Source organism: Festucalex cinctus, chromosome 14 (assembly GCF_051991245.1).
Source record: "Festucalex cinctus isolate MCC-2025b chromosome 14, RoL_Fcin_1.0, whole genome shotgun sequence".
Taxonomy (NCBI): domain Eukaryota; kingdom Metazoa; phylum Chordata; class Actinopteri; order Syngnathiformes; family Syngnathidae; genus Festucalex; species Festucalex cinctus.
In genome coordinates this window covers 6400617-6420790 of record NC_135424.1, presented here as the reverse complement: position 1 = coordinate 6420790, position 20174 = coordinate 6400617, and the positions used below count along the sequence as shown (strand labels likewise).

Here is a 20174-nt window from a genome sequence, read left to right as displayed (position 1 = left end):
AACTAAAAAAAAAAAATACTAAATATAAATAAATAAATAAGAAATAATAATAAATAAATAATAAGAAAAATAAACATTTAACCTTATAGGAAATTTAACCTTATAGAAAAGTACACATCTGCAGAAGAGCTAATACATCTTGCGCGCTCTGCTAATAAGAGTGCCTCCCTTACCTTCTGTTTTCTTAAAATAAAATTACATTTTTTTTTTTTTTTTTAAACAGCTACTCTCCTATCCCCAAAAATAAAACTACACCCGGCTTACAGGGGTATCCATTGAAACAAGTCAGTGAATACAATTTTTGGGTCCTAAATATACACACGTCATCATGTACATATGCAAAATTGTTGTCACAAAAAAAAAGTTGTCAAAGTTGCAAAAACATTGACGCCTCCTACAACGGTTTAACAAAATACAATCCTAGTATGTTTGAACTCGACCCCCCAAAAATCAGCAGGCACATGCATCCTGAGATATACAAAAACCATCCAACCGGATGGAGCTTGAGCACAATGACGGGTCCAATCAAAATCGTATAAACAACAAAGCTAACAAGTAGCACGAGAAGTAACAAAATGGAAAAATAATAAGATAAATAACTAAATAAATAAATACTAAATATAAATAAATAAATAAGAAAAATAAACATTTTACCTTGTAGGAAATTTAACCTTATAGAAAAGTACACATCTACAGAAGAGCTAATACATCTTGCGCGCTCTCCTAATAAGAGTGTCTCCTTCACCTTCTGTTTTCTTAAAATGAAAAAAAATAATAAAAAAAACAGCTACTCTCCTATCCCCAAAAATAAAACTACACCCGGCCTACAGTAGTTGGTCCATCTTCTTAAGTGAAAATTATTCATACTTTTCCTGCTAAAATGGGCTTCACAGAACGAGCCCAAAAATGAAAAGTGTATGATCTTTTTTTTTTTTTTTCACTGCAGATTTATTCATGACATGACAGGGCCTGTTGTAATTATCACTCGAGAGTATTTAGTTTTGTTTTCACTGAAGCCATCGCGATGGAAAAGCAGGAAGAGATCCAAGCATCGGTTTGGATAGCATCGCTCTCTCTTTATGTATCTGGGATTAGAGGATAACTGAATCTTTGCAAAAAAGAAGAGGTGGGGGGGGAGCGGGGGCAAGAAGTGCAATGCTAGTGTAAAAATCACTGAGCTACAGTGACACAGTGTAACATTAAACTAGCTAGCACAATTTGAACACTGTTTTCAAATAAAGGAAAATAACCAAGATGTATTGCACGTAAAATGTTAATAAAAATTGTAACTAAAACTGGAGCAAATTTTAGCCAACATGGTAGTTTGGGGCAATTTGTCTCAGCCATTTTGGGCTTCGTTGTCATCACATATGCAAAGAATGGGCCGATAAAGATTGCACCTGTGAGAACTCTGTTTTCGCATGCCAGAATTGTTCTTCAGATGATGAGTCTGAAGAGAGGAAATTAGTTTGCCAGGTTTTGTTTTCTTTGTTTAAAAATGGATTTTTCCAGTTGTTGGAACTACAGTGTGCCCACATCAGGACTGGTTTAAGTTTCATGATGAACCATCCATCCATTAACCAAAATGCTTGATTTTTTTAAATTAAATTTAATCTCAAATTTCCAATTTAAGGGAAGCAAAACAGGCATTTGAGGCTGAGAGCTATGACCTATATGCCAGTAGTTCCTATAAGGACTTTAATCTATTTCATAATATTTTTTTTAATGCTAAAGTTTGCTCAATGATGATGGTAAATTTTCAACATATTACATGTTCACTCCCTCTATTTGTTGGCTTATAACTCTGCACACACAAAATCTGAAAATTAGACGAATACAAAAAATATGCCTCAGACTTTGGTCTTTCATCTGGTATACTTTTTTTTTTATATATGATGTTTTGATTCCAAGAAATATATATAAGTATAAAAAGTAATACAACTCGCCCCGGTCTCCCTATAGTTTTATAAAAAGGGAGTTTCCCTTTCAAAGCAAGCCAGAGCGTAAGACAGATAAGAAAATGAAAAGAAGCAAATACAGAACTCTTATTGGCATTAGAGTATGAAATATTTCCGTGTTATGTTGTTGAGAGGGGAGTTTTAGTTACACTTAAAGCCTGCCTTACTTTGATTTGTGCTCCCAAAAGGTCAGAAACATCCCGTCCGGATGTGTGCCAGCAACATTCCCTCTTTCGCGCCTGTCTGGTAATGACCCGTAAGGAACTACAGCCAAAGTCAAATGCCCCCAAAAAGTGGGGGAAAAAAAATGTTCTTGGGGAAAAAAAAGATGCTTCTTATTAAAAAAAAATTGATGTGGTGTCCTGTAATATTAACAAATTTACACATTTATTTATTTAATGTTATGTATACAGTATACTATAGTTGAAGTATAACGAGAAAAAAATTGTGAAAATATTTTTTGTTTTGTATGAGTTTCAAAAATAACTATTCTCGTAGTATCATGCCTTTCTCTAAAAAATTGGAACTAATAGGAATAGGAGAAAAAAAAAAAAAAAAAAAAAGGTCCTCAATCATTTGTAGGTGAATGAAAACCTATCGATTAATAGAACTCAAAATTGGATAGAAACGGTGATCTGCGGAAGCTCTGCGATTACCAAAATAAAAAAAAAACAAAGCACTGCATGTCCATTTCCCGACATGAGGTCAACGGAAAGATCGGCACACGGTGAGCAGATGGGCGGAGGAAGCAGCTGGCTTCTGGACGGCCACCAACAACAACAACAGGAGAACAACAGCTTTGCGGACGCGTTCGCAGAGGTGCCGCTCACCAAGCAGCCGTCGCTGAAAAACATCAAGTACGCAGGTGCTGCCTGCGCCGCGGATACGCGCAACGCGAGAAAAATGTGTCCTTCGGGTTATTGCCGCCACCAGGCCAAATGTGAGAGGGGAACATTGATTTTCTCTTGGAATCATCCCAACAATCCAGAATGTATGGCTGTCTAACGCAAATTTTCCTAATGCGTTTTGTGTGATTTAAATATGAGAACTGTGTTATGTTTTTGTTTTTGATCGAAAAAAAATCAGGACGCTGCCTGGTGACCCGTTAGGCTTCCCATTCTGTCACCCTTTGCTGGTTATTGTTTTTATGTGTCTGGGACCGGCGGGTCGTTACTGTTAAGTGAGTTTCGTTGCTCTGTTTAATTTTTCAATTTTTTCGTCAATGAGTGGGCGGAGCATGGAGGCAAAGTCTGATGAGCCAGCATAAAACACCTTAACATAACAAAGCCAAATTAGCAACATGGATTGTGGTAGACATGCGCATCATGAGTAGACCTACAAAACAAATGGACATTAAAACATTTTTGTTTATTTTTTTACAAAAAATTTCTGGCTTGGGATGCAAAAAGGAGGGGGGAGAATTTTTTTTTGAAAGTTTCCGGTACAGGCCCATGGTCCAAAAAATATTCCTAATTAGAAACTTTCCGAGTTTAATTATCAGATAGGTTTAATATTTAAGCATAAATATAAATATTTTTATGTCATTATAAGTAAAATCCACTATTACAGTTCCTTAATCTCTCCATTTTTGTTTTCTTAAATCACCTTTAAAATCACATAACTCAAGCGGCGGCATACCAATACCAATCATGACACAAACAAACAAACTGTTTTGTTGATTTGGTTTTAAAGTATTAATACCAAAATATAGTGATCTTTTCCTTCTCAAAAACTATTTAAAAAATTGGGGGGTTATTTAATGTTTAAATCGAGCGGGAGTGATTAATGTAAAAACTTTTTGGGGAGTTTTTGGGAGCAAATGAGTTAAGAATATAATGTGATATTATTGATGTAACCTGTAATGTGTCCGAAAGGAAAAAAAGGAATAAAACAAAACAAAACAAGAAACATATCCCTGGTAATAAAAACTTGGTCGCGTGTCTCCTTCCTTCAAATATCAGCAGGCTGTCAAGTCGAAAGGTGAAACTATGAAGGCAACGTGGCAACGTTCCGCTCTCTCTCTCTCTCTCTTTCTCTGCCTGTGTTCATTCTCCCGCCTGCATTCCTGTTTCCCGCAGATCGATGTGATGCTTATCTGTCAAGGTGGTGAGTAATTTTTACCATCACAAAAGACGGGAGGAAACGGAAAGGGGAAAAAAAAAAAAAGAAAAAAGCCTTCTCTGACATTCCAGAGATATTCCTCCCGAGCGCATTGCATGCTCACGGAAAAATGTTAGCACCCGAAAACAATGAAAAAGTATGTACAGGTCCCCCCCCCCTTGTGATACAAGGGGTTTAAGTGGAACTAATTTTTGGGAAGGATTTCCATCATAACAGGTGAAGATGTCGTAGAAGTCTGCCAAGCATGCGGGTGCTAACGTGGCCGGCGTGACCTTGGCAAAAGTAGACGGGTAAACAGGAGGGGCAAGTTGGTTCTTGCAGCGCATGAGTGTCTCATTTCGACCATGAAAAATACAACAGTGCCTTCACTTACTGTCATCATCTGGCTTTTTGTTGACTTGGTTTGGATTGCTTTTATGTTTTTGTCATGATTTCCTTGTTTGTCTTTCTTCATGTCTTGTTAGGGTTCGTTTTTTTTTTTTTTTTTTTTTTTTAACACCTGTTCTCATCAGCCCTGTTCCTTCTGTCAGCCAATCAGCTTCCTCCGGCCACTCTCCTGTTTCAGAAAACGTTATTCACAGTTTGCTTGGTTGAGTGTGAAGGACCCAAACGCCATAAAAGAGTGATGCAAGGAGAGCAGGAGTCTACAAAAGTTCATTTCAGAAACAAAACGAAAATGAAAATAAGGAATGTGCAATAACCACAAATATTACAGAGAAAAAGAAAGCAGGGATCTGATTGGTTAACAAAAGGGACCAGGCTGATGAGAATGGGTGGAAACAAAATCTGAAGGAACAAGACATGAGCTAGTTTCAGTCGATTAAATCAGCCAGCCGATTAATTGTCACTAATACATCCTGATGGGAAGCTGAATTTCCAAGTATTTGGACAATTTTAAGTTTAAATGTCTCTAAATGACACTGATTATCAAAATCAGGGGTGTCAAACTCATTTTAGTTCTGGGGCCACATGGAGGAAAATATATTACCAAGCAAAAAGTACTGTAAGTCAAAGTACATCTGTACTCAAACTCAGCAGAAGTGTTAAAAGTATTCAAAAGCATCATGCGGTATTGTCACGGGCCAAGTCGCCGTTTAGGGAGGTCTTGGAAGATGCCCTAAAATAATAACGCTAACCGCTTGTCAACACTGCTAATGACTAATTAGACCACGTTTTGATGGACAACATTCATTTGCGGGGAGAGGCTGATGTCACCACTGCTGGAAACAAGACTTAATATGCATAAATACGACTTTGAGCCAGCCGCTTGTGGCCATCTTCCCTCGTGTGCGTGTGTGCGTGTGTGTTTAGTGGGTGGGCGAGGTCATGGAAATGCAAGTATCATTAAGCTGTCACACTCACACTTAAGTTTTACAGCTTGTGTGGCTGTTGCAAATGGAGGTGCCAATTTGTGTCACCACAACAACAAAGTGACTGGGTTCAACTTGAAGGTCAAAGTTTTCTTTTTGTTTTTTTTGTTTTTTGTTACTTGTCAAAAGATATCTGCTAGCTAATCATTAACAAAGCAACCCTCCACTGTGTTACCTCGCTATATCGCAAGTCATCCTTCGCATCCTTGATGAATTGAAGGCTTCTCCTTCGACTACTACTGTAAGTGAGTCAGCAGGAAGCAGTTTCTATTCAAATAGGTTTCTAAAACCACAAATAGCGAGGCTAATTGTTGGCATGTCAATGGCGTTTTCCATTCTATGTTAGCATTAAGCTAGCAGGGCATTTTAAGATGGCATTTGTTTGGTTGTTTGAAATACACAATGTGTAATTCTCTGTGGTTTATGTTTAGTTTGACGGTAAATTTGATCTGGGAGTGGCAGTAAATAGCTTTCAAGTGTGTTTTTGAGGATTTGCCAAATTTGTTGCTTAAAGTGGAAGTCAAACTTAAATATTTCTTGAGAATAATTCCCTCCTGATTACAGCAATTCAAATCTGTAGTGGACCTTTTTAAACCTGAATATCCCCCACCCAGTGCATACGATTGAATTAACTTTTGTTCTCTATAGAGGACATTAAGAGCTTTCCAATGATACCAAATGTGTAGGGGTGGGGCTTTGCTGCCTTTGATTGCATCATAAAAGAAAATGGCTTCCCTCCGTGCAGGCACTTTTTAGGGAAGGGGAAACCTAAGTGTATAACACTTTTTATTGAACAAATTTAGGCTTTAAATGTTGTTAGCATGTGTTCTATAAGACTCTTAAGAACACATTAAAGTATTGTTTGAATTATTGTAGAGGATGGATGGATGGATGGATGGAAGGATGGATGGATGGATGGATGGATGGATGGATGGATGGATGGATGGATGGATGGATGGATGGATGGAAGGATGGATGGATGGATGGATGGATGGATGGATGGATGGATGGATGGATGGATGGATGGATGGATGGATGGATGGATGGATGGATGACGATATCACATTCTACCTGGATAAATAAACGTTAAATAATATTTTTTTTTTTTTAAATGTGCATTTTGAAGGAGCTGTGATCATCGGCCGCGGAAAATCTCCCAGTTTGACGTTCTGGCGAAGCCTGATCTTGGCCGCCATCCCACCCCCCCATTTCATGCGATGAAAGCTCACAAGCTTCGCAATTTAACAACGCCTAATTTACCCCGTCTGAATATGGAAGGCATCCAATAAATTCCCTATGAGGAGAAGGTTAATGTATAACATCTGTCATTTTTGGCCATTTCTTGTCGCCGCTAAATGGCGCAGTGACGAATTGTAGTGCATTTAACGCAGTGGATATGTTCCAGATACACACGCTATAGGCGTAAAATACAAACATATCTATAATGTTGTTGTTTTTTTAAATAATATAGCTCTCTGACTTTTTTACTTCATGGTATAATTAAATAGAATGTAAAGAAATTACTCATTTTTTTTCTCATGTTTTGGTTCACTTCAACAGTCATTGTGCTGCTCCTTCTGATGTGCAAGCCTTGGCCACATGGGGGCAGTATAATACAGACATATGGATTTGCGTGACGGTCAACTCCTCAGTAAGCCGCAGTATTATTAGTTGTTCTTTGCGGAGGGTAAACAATATATGCTTGAGAGCATTATTCTATTATTTATGTTTGTGAGTGTTGCTCAAACTTGTCAGGATAAGAACGATGCTAGACAAAGTAGCATCTATTGTTTTTGGGTCGTAGTCATGCTATTTGACGGACACGCTCACGATGACAAAATATGTATTTTCACTTTACATATGCTCTTTCAAAATCTGCGTTTGAAACAAGTAATAAGCCCCTTCTTATAAAGTAAGAAGTGTTCAAATGAAGAGAGTAAAAGTAAAAAAAAATAAAAAATAAAAATCGGTAGAAAAATGAATATTTGAGTACAGATACCGAAAAAGTATTTGTACTTCCCGCCACAGCTCCTTCTTGTCATATCATCATTTTTCTGCTCAAAACACTCCTTTGGCAGTCCAGCTTGTGGAAAATTGGCCGTGTTCTTTTCCCCGCCGAGCGTTTCGCTGATCTCGGTTTATTCGCCACACACGCGACATGGAGTCACCGGAAAACAAGCGGGGCGGCCCGTCAAAAGCCGTGACGTTATTACGAGCATTTCTGCGGTCGGGCGCTCGCTTCCACACTTTCATGTTTCCCCTCTTCTTTTTTTTTTTTTCTCTTTTGCCCGGCCTGACGCTGCACTCCTGCTTTGACTCAACAGCAGTGAGCGCTGCCATGTTTTACAGCGCAATAAAAGCTTACGATTGATAAAAACGCACACGTGAGGAACACCATCACACGGATCGTTGCCGTAGGTGTAAAAATCACATTTGTTACTTTTGATTTTACCACCACAGCCTCTCGCCTGATGCAGTTCAACCGCAGTACACGTACACAAATACATACATGCACAAGAAAAATATTCGATTTGAGAATTTGTTCTTCATTTTTGTCTTTATCAATTAATTTCTTAGGACTTTTTGGGGTCTACCTATCTACTTTTATTTAGTAAATTATTTTAATCTTATTTTTGCAATAAATATATCATTTATTTATTGATCATTATTTATTAACACCTATAAGATTCAGAATTAATTTAATTGTAATTAATTAAATTTTTAATTGAAACAATACCAATAAATGGATGACTTTAATTACAATCAATTCAATCATTGTTTCATAAAAAAATACCCCATACAATTATATTTGAGAATGTTATTTTACAAAAAAAAAAAAAAAAAATCACATTTATTTATTAAAAAAAATTTAACTGTTAACCTACTATTCAATTAACTGCAGTACCTATAAAAAGTCTACACACCCCTGCTCAATTGCTAGATTTTCACGATACAAAAGAGGAGACCAAAATAAATTATTTAAAAACTTTTTCCAACGTTAATGTGGTCTATAACCTGCACAACTCAACAAAAGTAAAAATAAACAACTGAGGCAGTGCAGTTGCACAAGTGTGCACACCCTTTTATGACTGGGTATGTGATCATGTTCAGAATGAACATATCTCATTCAAACACGTTAAATGTGAGTCGGCACACAACTGCCACCATTTTAAGAGCCTTTGATTAACCCAAAATGAAGTTCAGATGTTCTAGTAGGCTTTTGCTGACATTGTTTGCTTTCTTGACTGCTACATGGAACTGTTCATAATTCCCTCCACATTGACTAATCCACCCAACTGAATAAAAAAAAATAAAAATCTTCCCAAAAATGAATAAATACATTTTAACTAAAGAATTTTAGGGAAAAATGTCCAAAAGCATTTGGATGTCCCACCGTATTTAAAACCAGAGTGGTCGTCAAGTTTGATCCCCCCCCGATTCACGGAGCTCAACACATTGGTTGGCTTGTTGAGGAGAAGCCAAAAACATCACGCCGCAAGCAAGCGGTTTACAAAACGTGACATCACACACACACACACACACACACACCCACACACACACACACACACACACACACCCACACACACACACACACACGAGCTTGCAACACATCTGGCGCGCACGCGTGCATGTGTCACGCAGATGGATGAACGCTTCACCTCTGGAGCGCTCAAGTCATTAACACGTAATTATCGAATACCGGCTCGGCTCGGGGATGCACGCTCCTGCCGCAATTGGCCAAGTGCAACACAGGCATACTGATGATATTTTGGGGAGATAAGGAGCACCTTCAGGCCAAATATTTTGCAAGCGTGTCAAGTACGGCGCTGATGGAGGATTCCAAGTGGCGATTGAGCTGTTGGCTGCGAGTCAAATTCCGTCAAGCGGTGCAACGTTTAAAGGAACATCCAGAAAATTGACATTTGAATGAAGTGTATACACAGCAGGGCTGCACAATATATCGAAAAAATATCGATATCGCGATATTGGCCCTTGCAATATGCATATCGCAAAGGCACGCAATAAGTTTTATAAGGAATTTCATGCCTTTTATATGAATTTGACCAGTCAGATGCTAACTAAAATGTGCATCGCCATTCAATAGTTGAAAATTATCAAGACATAATTACAATTAATTAACTAAGATTACATGAAGGTTGCTTATTTTGCCCCATGAAAAATGTTTTTCTTTCATTAGGTAATAAAAATGTAATTTCTTTAGGTAAATGTTAAATATCGCAATAATATCGATATCGCTATGTTCAGCAAGTATATCGCATATCGCATGTTTTTCCAATATCGTGCAGCCCTAATACACAGGCATCTTTTTAGCTAGTACCTTCCTGCTGACTGATCAGCCACATCACATAGTTATTATTGATCCCGTCTTACCTCTGCAGACGTTCTGCTCATCCGGCATGAAGCCGGCGGAGCAGCGGACCGTCGTCCGTCCGGTGTAAGACACCCGGCCCGGGAACATCCGAGGGGCCTGCGGCTGGCTGGGCGGCGCGACGGGCTCCTGGGGCGGCGGCGCCTCCTCGCCCTCCTTGCTGATGAAGATGCGGGCGCTCTTGGGAAGGCACAGGTAGCCGCCGTAGTGGTTGATGCACTGCATGCCTCCTTTGCAGGCGTCGTCCAGCAGGGCGCACTCGTCGATGTCTGAACGTGGACGACAAACGAGCTGTTAGAAGCGTAAAATGGAGTAGAATAGCCTTCGCTAGTTGGAAAATATGGACTCTAAGCTTTCATTTAAGAGGTTTTCACAAAAATAAAGCAAACCTATTAATAATCTCATAGCCTTCACCAGAGTCGTGAGACCAGAGGAAGGATCATAGGACTGAAATTTAGACCTCAAAGCTATGATGTCAGTGGTTTCACAAAATTGTGGCGTTTACCAGATAGGAATTAGCATTAGCATACCACATCATTCGACTACTACCAAAGTGTAGACTACAAGGCTTAATCTAGAAGGTTTTTACAAAAAAAAAAAAAAAATTCTATCAAGTAATTTTGTCCAATTTTAAAGCATGATCCAAAGTATACCACATCACACATCTATAACTGTGTAGACTGTTTAAAAAAAATTCAAAAATGGTAACATGTATACGGAATTCAACAACTAGGAAAGTGCCAGACCCCTGTTCTGTGCTTCGTTGTGATTGGCTGGACTATATTTTGGGGGGTGTGGCTTAGCATTAGTTCAATTCCCAAATTGTACACATGCCATATTTTGATATTATATAACTCTCTTAAGAGCTTGATTATTATTGAACTATAACATTTCTCTGTAAAAAATAAATAATAAATACAAATACGGTGAGAATTAAAATAACATCTTGTAAATCTGCCAGATATAGACCAGTCTTACCTTTGCACTGCTCACTCACACTGTCATACTCATAACCTTCAGTGCACTGTGAAGGAAACACAATCATATTAATAGGCAAAAACAAATCGACCAACATTTGAAGATAGTTCTCATTCAAATTATTATTTTTTTTCAGGTAGTTTTAATTAAATATCTTGATATGGTTTGTTAGTTTTATTTTGGGGAAAATGATTCATTTTAGTTTAGTTTCTATAAAGTTTTAGCATTAGTTTTATACTTCTGTAAGACGTGTTTATCAAGTGCAAGATTAAAAGTTAAGGTACTTTAATGCTCTGATGATGTCACTCACTTGGCAACGCCCCACAAAGGCACACAACTCAGACACTCAGCGATTGATGTGACTTTCAAATTGCAGCACTTACACTTTAGAAAATATTTTAATTTCTTCACATTCTTTTTTTATTATGTTTTATTTTGTTTCTACACAATAAAGTAATAGTTTTTGATGAACAAAATACATTGTGGCAGTTTGCGTGGCTGGAACAATGATTGGAATTTTAATCAATTTCAGTGGGCGGGGTTTGATAACATACTATCGTGGTGATTCTCAAAGTGTGGTACTAGTCCCAGAAGTAGTACACAGGCACCATCTAGTGGTATGTGGAAAAATCACCGCCTAAGTACAGTTCAGTTGTATTTAACTTTTGAGCACATTAATCTCTAAAAAAACAACAACAACAACAACATTTATTTAGTTTTTTTCTTTCTTTTGTGCAAAACATTTTAATTGAATCATTGAATATTTATAATATTAATTTTCAAATATTTAAACAGGCCTGGTAACTGAACAAATTAAACTTGCAAGTCAAGGTACTGATTATTTTGCAATATCTTTACATAAAAAAAGCAATATAAATATATATTTTTTTTTAATACAGTAAACACAATGTCCCCAAAAGTTGAAGATTATTTTAACAGTCCAATGTTGCTCTATCATATTGTACAGTTAAAATCTTCTTCTTTGTCATGATTATTATTATTTAACTTTTTTGTGTGCTTACTTACCGAGTAAGAGATGGGCTCCTGAGCCTCCTGGAGGAGGGCGCAGGAAAAAAGCCCAGCGAGGAGACCCACGCAGATCCACAACATGTTGACGATCACTGCGGGGATGAGACAAAGCGAAAGAGAGAGAGGGAGGGAGAGCACAGTCGTTTTAATAGCACGTATGATGACGTCTTCAACGAGTCCTGACATCTCCTGTAATGTCATGTTGATGTTGGAACCTGGGGGGAATGTGCACACGGAAAATGAAGCATCGCTGCGTCAAACCTGCTGTGCGTAAATACGCACGAGTGGGTCAAGCATCCGTGGATTAAGAAATTAAGATTCAGTTATTTCTTTTAAATCGGTCAATTGCTTACCTGGCGGGTCACGCAAGTGGATACAAATAAGGTCCGACAAGGTGGTGATGTTAAATGTAGTTTTGCGTTGAAGGTGCGCGAGTTGTGCAGCATTTGGGATGAACACGAGTTGGGTGAGGGGATGACATGCAGGGGGCGGGAGGCGGGGTGGCCGGTGTGCCGGCCAGGTTGAGTACCGCTCACCGGGCTGTAACCGAAGCCCACCAAACAGACTGCAACGGCGTCCTCTAGCGACACCTGGTGGTATTGCATACGTGAAATGCCCTTTGTATGTCTACTTGTTCATTACAGGCTCGTAAATAACTTTTTTTTTTTTTTTTTTTTTTTTTTTTAAGATTTATGTATCCTGATTCATCCTTGCAGGGTAGAATTTATCAGTTCGCTTGTTAAATAGGTTATTTAAAATGATTAAAAGGTACAGTACATTGAAAATAAAACACTGAAAATAAACCACTATGATTGGCTGGCAACCAGTCCAGAGTGTACCCCGCCTATACTGCCCAGAGCCAGCTGAGATAGGCTCCAGCACCCCCCCGCGACCCTTGTGAGGAATAAGCAGTAAATGGATGGATGGATGGATGGATGGAAAATAAAGCAACCTTGAAGCTACAACTCATAGCACAGCATTCGCCTGCGGAAAAAAAGCCGAAAGGGCGAACTCTCGCGTCTGGTGTTGGTACTGCATATATGAAGCACCTTTTGTCCTTTTTATATTACGGTCTCATAAAAAAAAAACATAACTTTTTTACTTTTTTATTTTTTTAGGGTGTTATGTTTTAAAATAAAGTATTTTTAATAGTTAAACATTCATCTAATAAAAAACCTAAAAAGTACAAATTAATCAAACTTTTTTTATATAGCACCTTTCATACATTCAAATGAAAATCAAAGTGCTGAACAATTAAAACATCCATAATATAATAAAGAAAAAGCCATCCTTCCTCCCCCCATATCCCCATGATCGTACCCCGACACACACGCAAACCACAACAAGGTGGGGCACAGAAGAACCCTGTGAGGAAAGGCACCCGGGAAGAGTTCATCCATAAGACATATTTAAGAAGATGAAATGGATGGATGGATGAATCCTTTAATTCATGTATCACAACAGTGCATATGAACAGTAGAGTGCTTACAAGCAACAAGAAATCCTTGTCTCCCAACATCTTGACATTTGATTTAGTAAAACTGCCAGTATTGCAATGTCAAATCTTGCACATTTATTTTTATTATTTTTTTTAATGATTGACCTATTTAATATTCCGCTATCGTGTTTGGAGGGGGCTTGTGTCTTACAAATGCTGCCCTTCTCCAGTGAGAGGCATGCAGTGGTCAGCAGGTGGTGAAAGCCAATGATGTGTCAGCAAATTTGGGATGTTTACAAAAGGAACATCTGCTGCCACGATGTCACTTCGTAATCGTCAAAGGGAAAGGGAGTGGGGGGGGGAAGACCCAAAGAAGGTAAAAGGCTGTTGCTTGAATGTTTATTTTAATTGGCAACACATTGGACAAAGGCAGATACAATCAGTTCTATGGTGATTACAAAAGATTGCTTGTTTTTCAGAAGTGGCAGTAAGTCATAAATATGTCTCAAGTATTAAAATTCAAGTTCCAAGTTTATTTTTTTTAGGCTGGAACAATTCATGACATTTCCATTCTATTAAACACTTCTCAAGGAACCACATTAGTTTTGCCAAGATGGCAGCAAAGCACTACTTTGGTCTAAAAGAAGGTCCTCAACTCAGCACAGTGGTCAGGTCATAACCTTTGGAGGATTGCCAGTTACATGCACACTACACACAAAAAAAAAAAAAAAGCAAAAAAAAATATTTCAAAAAGAGTTACCTGCTGTTGGTCACATATAGAGCACACGTACATGTGTGTGCGTGTGTAAAACTGCAGCGGGGCGTGCGCTATGGTGGTCCGAGCGACGTTTCTTTCGATGCTGAAGGCAATGCATCAGGTACTGTTGGCGTTTGGAGAGCGGGCCAATCAGTTCCTGATGCAGTATCATCCACATCAGAAAGCTCTTCCTTCTTCTCTTCATATCATCATCATCATCATCATCATCATCATCATGTCGTGTACAGCCTCACTTCAGGATCACTCATAATATAGAAAATTCTGAATTGTTTTCAAAACCTATACCAGTGTTTTGTATTGCTATCAGAGTTAAGTAGTAAGAAATTACAATTTATTTCATTTTTCCAATTTTATGTATTAAGAGTTTGAGTAGTTTTAAAGAACCCCTTTAAAAAAAAACAACAACTTTTATTTCAACAACCTAAACTGCATGGTCATATTTATTTTGCCGTTTCGTAAGTGTAATGAAAGTTGATTTAAAACTCCTATAGTTGCTGTGGCTGAATTTGTCTTCATTTATGTTATTTTGTAAATAATTTAGATTCTTTTTTCAGTTATGATTCATTGTTGGGAAATAGCTGAATCTGCACATTTTATATTTTGGCCCGTCTGATTATGCTCCGATTTAAAAAAAAAAAAAAAAAAAAAAAAAAGCTACTCACCCATTATGCAGTACACAAGTATTTCCCCCCACAGACTGTCTACTGAGTAATTATTTGGAGGACGACATTTTACTTTTAGTCCAATTCTAAAACTGTACTTAAGTGTGGCACAAGTAACAATATTGATATGTGGGCTCCCTCTAGTGGTACGTGAAAGAATCCATCCATCCATTTTCTTAACTTATTCCTCACAAGGGTCGCGGGGGTGCTGGAACCTATCCCAGCAGGCTTTGGGCAGTAGGCGGGGTTAGACCCTTAACTGGTTGCCAGCCAATTACAGACGTGAAAGAATCGCCAAATTACATCTTCAAACTAGTAATGGTTTAAGAGCAGTGCATTTGATAAGTCAGTTATATTTAAAGAGATACTTCACTTATTTAGCGCATTATAGCAATAAAAAGTTAATATTTTGTCTACAATTAAGTTGATACTTTCATTATTTTTCCACATACAAATAGTACCTTTAAAAACACATTTTGCAACTTGCTGTTGATTGAAAATGCCATCACAAGGGCTCAGGTAACCAATCACATCTCACCCGTTTGCTAGGTTTGGTCATGTGACATTCACAAGCTGAGCTGTGATTAGTTACTTGAGCCCTTGTGATGTCATTTTCAATCGACAGCAAGTTGCAAAATGTGTTTTTTAAAAAAGGTGCTAATTGTACATGAAAAATAATGAAAATGTCAAATTTATTATTGGCAAAATATTGTTTGACTGCCAAAAATGGCTAAATAAGTAAAGCATCCCTTTAATCTTTAACAATACATTTACACTTTTAGAACTGATTTCAAACATTTAGGTTTTAACTTGTTTTACTTTTACGTGCAGTACATTTCAATTGAATATATATTTTTTTAAGTGCAATTTTGTTTATGCCTTATATTAATAGCAGTGGTTCAAACAGTCTTGTACACTAAAACATTTATTATTGAGGTACTTTGAGTTTTAAGCATTTTTTTTTTTTTTTAGATGTTACATAAAAGTTTGAGAACCAATGTTCTAAACCACAAGTACTCGAGTATAATTTTTGCTTCTCTAACCTCTTATTATGCTAAGCTAAGGCAATTATTAGGAAAACCGAAAACCTATTCAAGTATGTGATGCCTTCATTGCCATGGTAAAAGGTGGCTGAGTGTACAGTACACATCACTGTAAGTCAAGATGGCAGCACAAGCATCTGGAAAGTGAGTGCATGCAAATCTGAGAGAGGCATGCATTATGAAAGGAGGCTGTGCTTCAAAAAGACATTTTTTTTTGAACCACCAGCCCCAAAAAGTGCGGAAGGAGGGAGGTGAGGAAGAGCAGACCGGTCCCGGGTGAGAGGCCCTTGTGTAATCGCAGCGACATCTTCATTGAGGGCCCGTCGTCCCCTCGGCGCGCGGCCTCCCGAGAAGGGCGTCGCTGATGCCGGCGGACGGGTGCGGGACAGCGAGGGGGCTGAGGCGCCACGTTTAGCATAATCCCAGAGGCCATTGTGAGAGGAGCAAGTGAACGACTCACAGTTGCCAGCTGAGATTTCACCAAAACACGGCAGAATAGATGTGGACGGGGGCGGGACGAGACAGTGCGGATAACACAAGGGGAGGCAAAAAGGGGAAAAGGGAGAAGAAGAAGCAGCAGCAGCAGCCTTGAGGAGGGAAATGCAGATGTGTTTAACCCTCAGGGGGTCTGGAATGACCTCTTGGGGCCACCTCGCAGCCTTTGTTTTAACCATTTTAGCTTGTGCTAATACAAACGATCAATGTCACTGGAAAGTGCATTTGGTGACCTGATTTGAATCGCTCAGTCGTCATGCAGATGTAATATCTGATAGGGTCAAACAGTTGCACACATTAAAGTACAATAAGTCTCTTAAAGGAATAGTATAAAATGAAGGATATTTATTTTCACTGGACGCGCATATTTTTGTTTGGTCTCATACTACTGGGCTAACTATAGTACATCTTAAGTGGTTAAATTATTAAAACATTTTGTTTGTGAAATCTCTCAAATTGCTGTCCACTCTCATTTTGGTGTGACTGGCCCTTTAAGAATGTTTTCAGTGTCATAAGACCAGCATTTTGTCCATTGTCTGCTTGCAGTTAATTGATAAAAGATGGATTAAAAGACAAATCTTCTGTTATGGCGCTATTTTTTCGAGACCCCTTATGTAATTTTTATTTAAACCAATATCAAACACTACCACTCACAGTCAAAATGTGAAAGTGCTCATAGTGACGAGAATTACGTAACATATATTAACAGAATTTAACAATGAAAACACTATTGGCATTAATTAGTATAAATTTTTCATAATGTATAAAGTTATTAAATTATTTATAAAATTAAAAAAACATTTTTTTAAATCACATTCAATATTATTCATATTCGGTATTCTGCATTTTAGCTTACGTTTAAGAGTGAATAATGCTCATTATGACAAAACTGTGCCACATATATCATCTGGAGCAATATGTCTAATAACATGATGAAAATTCTTTTAAAACTCATCAAAAGTCATTCACCAAATGTATATTGTATATTAACGTACGCAAATGTTTAGAATCGTTTTGCTCTAAACAACCAATGAGAGGACAGAATGGGAAAAAAAAGGAATACAATTTGGCAAATTCATGTTGGAACACAAGTTGGAAAAAATAAAATTGATGAGTGCCGATTGCTAGTTGAAGTTGTCTAATAAATTTTGCTCTGACCAACCAATCAGAAGACGGACACAGCAAATGGTTAAAAGGCATACTTTACTTATTTAGCCATTTTTGGCAGTCAAACATTAATATTTTGACAATATATTTAATACTTTTATTATTTTTCATGTACAATTAGTACCTTTAAAAACACATTTTGCGACTTGCTGTCGACTGAAAATGACATCACAAGGGCTCAGATAACCAGTGTTCAACTTGTGAATGACACATGACCAAACCGAGAAAACAGGTGAGCTGTTATTGGTTATCTGAGCCCTTGTGATGCCATTTTCAGTCGATAGCAAGTTCCAAAATGTGTTTTTATTAAAAAGGTACTATTTATACGTGAAAAATAATGAAAGTATCAAATTAATTATAGACAAAATATTAACTTTTTATTGCTATAATGGGCTAAATAAGTGAAGTAACCCTTTAAAGAAACCGTGCCATTTCCAAGATACATCAGAAGTGTTATTGATTCTGAAGGCCTTGGGCAGATTACACTGACATGGCAACACAAATGCTGGAATCCGATTGGACAAGAAATAAAAAAAAAATAAAAACCCTAAACCTATCCACATACTGGAAGCAGTGCAGCCAAGTGAAACACTAAAATGGAGAAAACAGACCGTTGGAAATAAAAGACAATTTAGAGATTTTAAATATAGCTGATCACCAAAAAAAATTAAGCCCACTGATGTAGTGAGCTGTATGCCACTGCAAACATCTGTCTGTGTCTAACAATCCTCCATTTTGACATGCTCGCTAAAGGTTTTGCGCGCCTTGCTCTTGACACACAGATGATGAAGATATGACCACAATTGAGACAAACTGCAGAATCTCTCCAGGTGATTGTGAGAATAAAAAGCACCTTCACAGTTGCCTGCAGAGATTACCCAGTCAGCCCCTTCAATGGTGGCCAGGCCGTTTCCTACGTATCCGAGTCAATTGGCAGCAGATGGTTAACACCGATCACAATGAAGGGACAGCTACGACCGATACGCCCCACCCCTAACACCAAAAGGTCCTTCGTTACCGTGGTGACCAGGCCAAGGCACGTGCCCGGCCATTGTTGAGCTGTATCCTCCAGGGTTGAACCGCACGCCCTGTTAGGGGTCAGATGTCACTGCGGCCTCTCTGTGGAGGTCACCGCTCGCCCGCCTTCAACCTTTGACCCGCCGCAACCACTGAAACAAATTGAGAAAAGGAGGATGAGATGAACATTTGTGCACCAACACGAGAATTAAGGCAGGCCATTCTACAGTTTATTTTTGGACACTGTATAAGACAGGACAGTAGAGAATAATTGGATAACTACAGTATGTCTCCCTCTTGTGGTCATCCATACAGTTTAATACATTTATTGTAGTGAGAATGGGGAATTCGTGATGTGGGTCAACTCCATGCTAGTATAGAGGGTCCTGGCACTATGACTTAGTTCCCCTTTTTCATGTGATTGTTTGAAAACATTTGCATAGTTAGCCAAAGTGTTCAAAGCCATAACAGTTTTTTCATTCCTATAACACACATTTAATATTATTGTAAGCCACTGAACATTATGGACAGTTTAATCACTAAAATAGAATGAAAAAGTATTTCACATACGTTGAAGAATTGTATCAAAAAAAGAACAAAAAAAGAATTGTATCTAAACTGTTTAAATACAATTTTATTCTACTTTAAAATTAACTAAAATCGAACTTAAACGTTTAATGATACCCGAGTAGGAGTTGAATGAATTAAAGTTTATCAAAAACACATTGTGCATTTAAAAAAATAAAAAAATAAAAAAGTAAAATCACATTGACATGCTAAAAGGAAATTAGCACCAAATTCCAGAAATGATATTCCTTCAAATAAGGAGGGATCAGAGTACAACTGATCATGTGTTTGACATTGTGGGGGTGCAGCCTGGGGGTTGGGAATCATTTTAATCTGTAAAACAGTTTGAGTTGCACCCTTTGTATGAAAAGTGTTTTATAAAATTTTGATCAGTTGAGTAGTTGAATAAACGCGATTGAGTACTTTTTTCCCCATAATCACCACTCCATTGTAAAGATTAGATACAGTACCTGTATTTCCCCCCCCCCCCAATACAACAGGGGTGGGTAACGTTGTGCCCATCAGAGGCCATTCTAATTGTAAACAAAAAATGTAGCACAGTGAACTGAACTGAGGTTAGCTTATGCCTCAGTTCAAATGTTCATGGTTCGAATCTCAGCCTTCCTGTGTGGAGTTTGCATGTTTGTGTGTGTGTGTGCAGGCTCTCCCACACGCCATAACATACCACAGCATCAAATATTGATGGTGTCACATCTTAAAATGAGTTTGTCGTGTTTATATGAAACAGCTTAGCAAAAAAAAACAAAATACCCTAAAAACGTTGAAACTTTCTTGGCACCAAAATATGTTTAAGCCGTGCTATTGCTGATTATTGATCTGTAAAAATGTAGCATTTCAAGCTACTACACAAATTCGACCCCAGGAAATATGCGGGTTAAAGGTTAAAGTCTTACTCAAGACTTAGACATTTTTTTAAGGTTTTGTATAGTACATTATAGAAGTATAAAATATTTTTACGTCAAGACCCCTTCTAAATAACATTGTAAGACCTTTGAACTGCAGATGTAAGTATTAAGCGCCATATGAAGTACAATTAAGGCCTTCAATTTGGACTTTTCAAGGATCCGCAAACAACCTGCATGTTGAAACTTTCCTTCCTGCGGCGTCACAGTGCATTTGAGGATATTGTCAGGGTCACCG

The 20174-nt window shown here is 38.0% G+C and overlaps 1 protein-coding gene across 8 annotated transcripts in view; it reads right to left on the bottom strand.

Annotated features, from left to right (window-relative positions):
* Positions 1-20174, bottom strand: part of efemp1 (EGF containing fibulin extracellular matrix protein 1) — a 53964-nt gene that overhangs the window by 13653 nt on the left and 20137 nt on the right. For 7 of the 8 annotated variants that reach the window (XM_077495057.1, XM_077495054.1, XM_077495061.1 and 4 more), the window contains 4 exons: positions 18448-18598; positions 11844-11938; positions 10818-10863; positions 9842-10108 (listed from right to left, as the gene is read on the bottom strand). In XM_077495057.1, the coding sequence (XP_077351183.1) occupies positions 9842-10108; positions 10818-10863; positions 11844-11938; positions 18448-18481 (442 nt within the window). In that variant the 5' untranslated portion in view covers positions 18482-18598. Of the gene's footprint in view, positions 1-9841; positions 10109-10817; positions 10864-11843; positions 11939-12199; positions 12340-18447; positions 18599-20174 lie in introns of those variants that run through there. The other variant, XM_077495060.1, reaches the window with a different exon arrangement.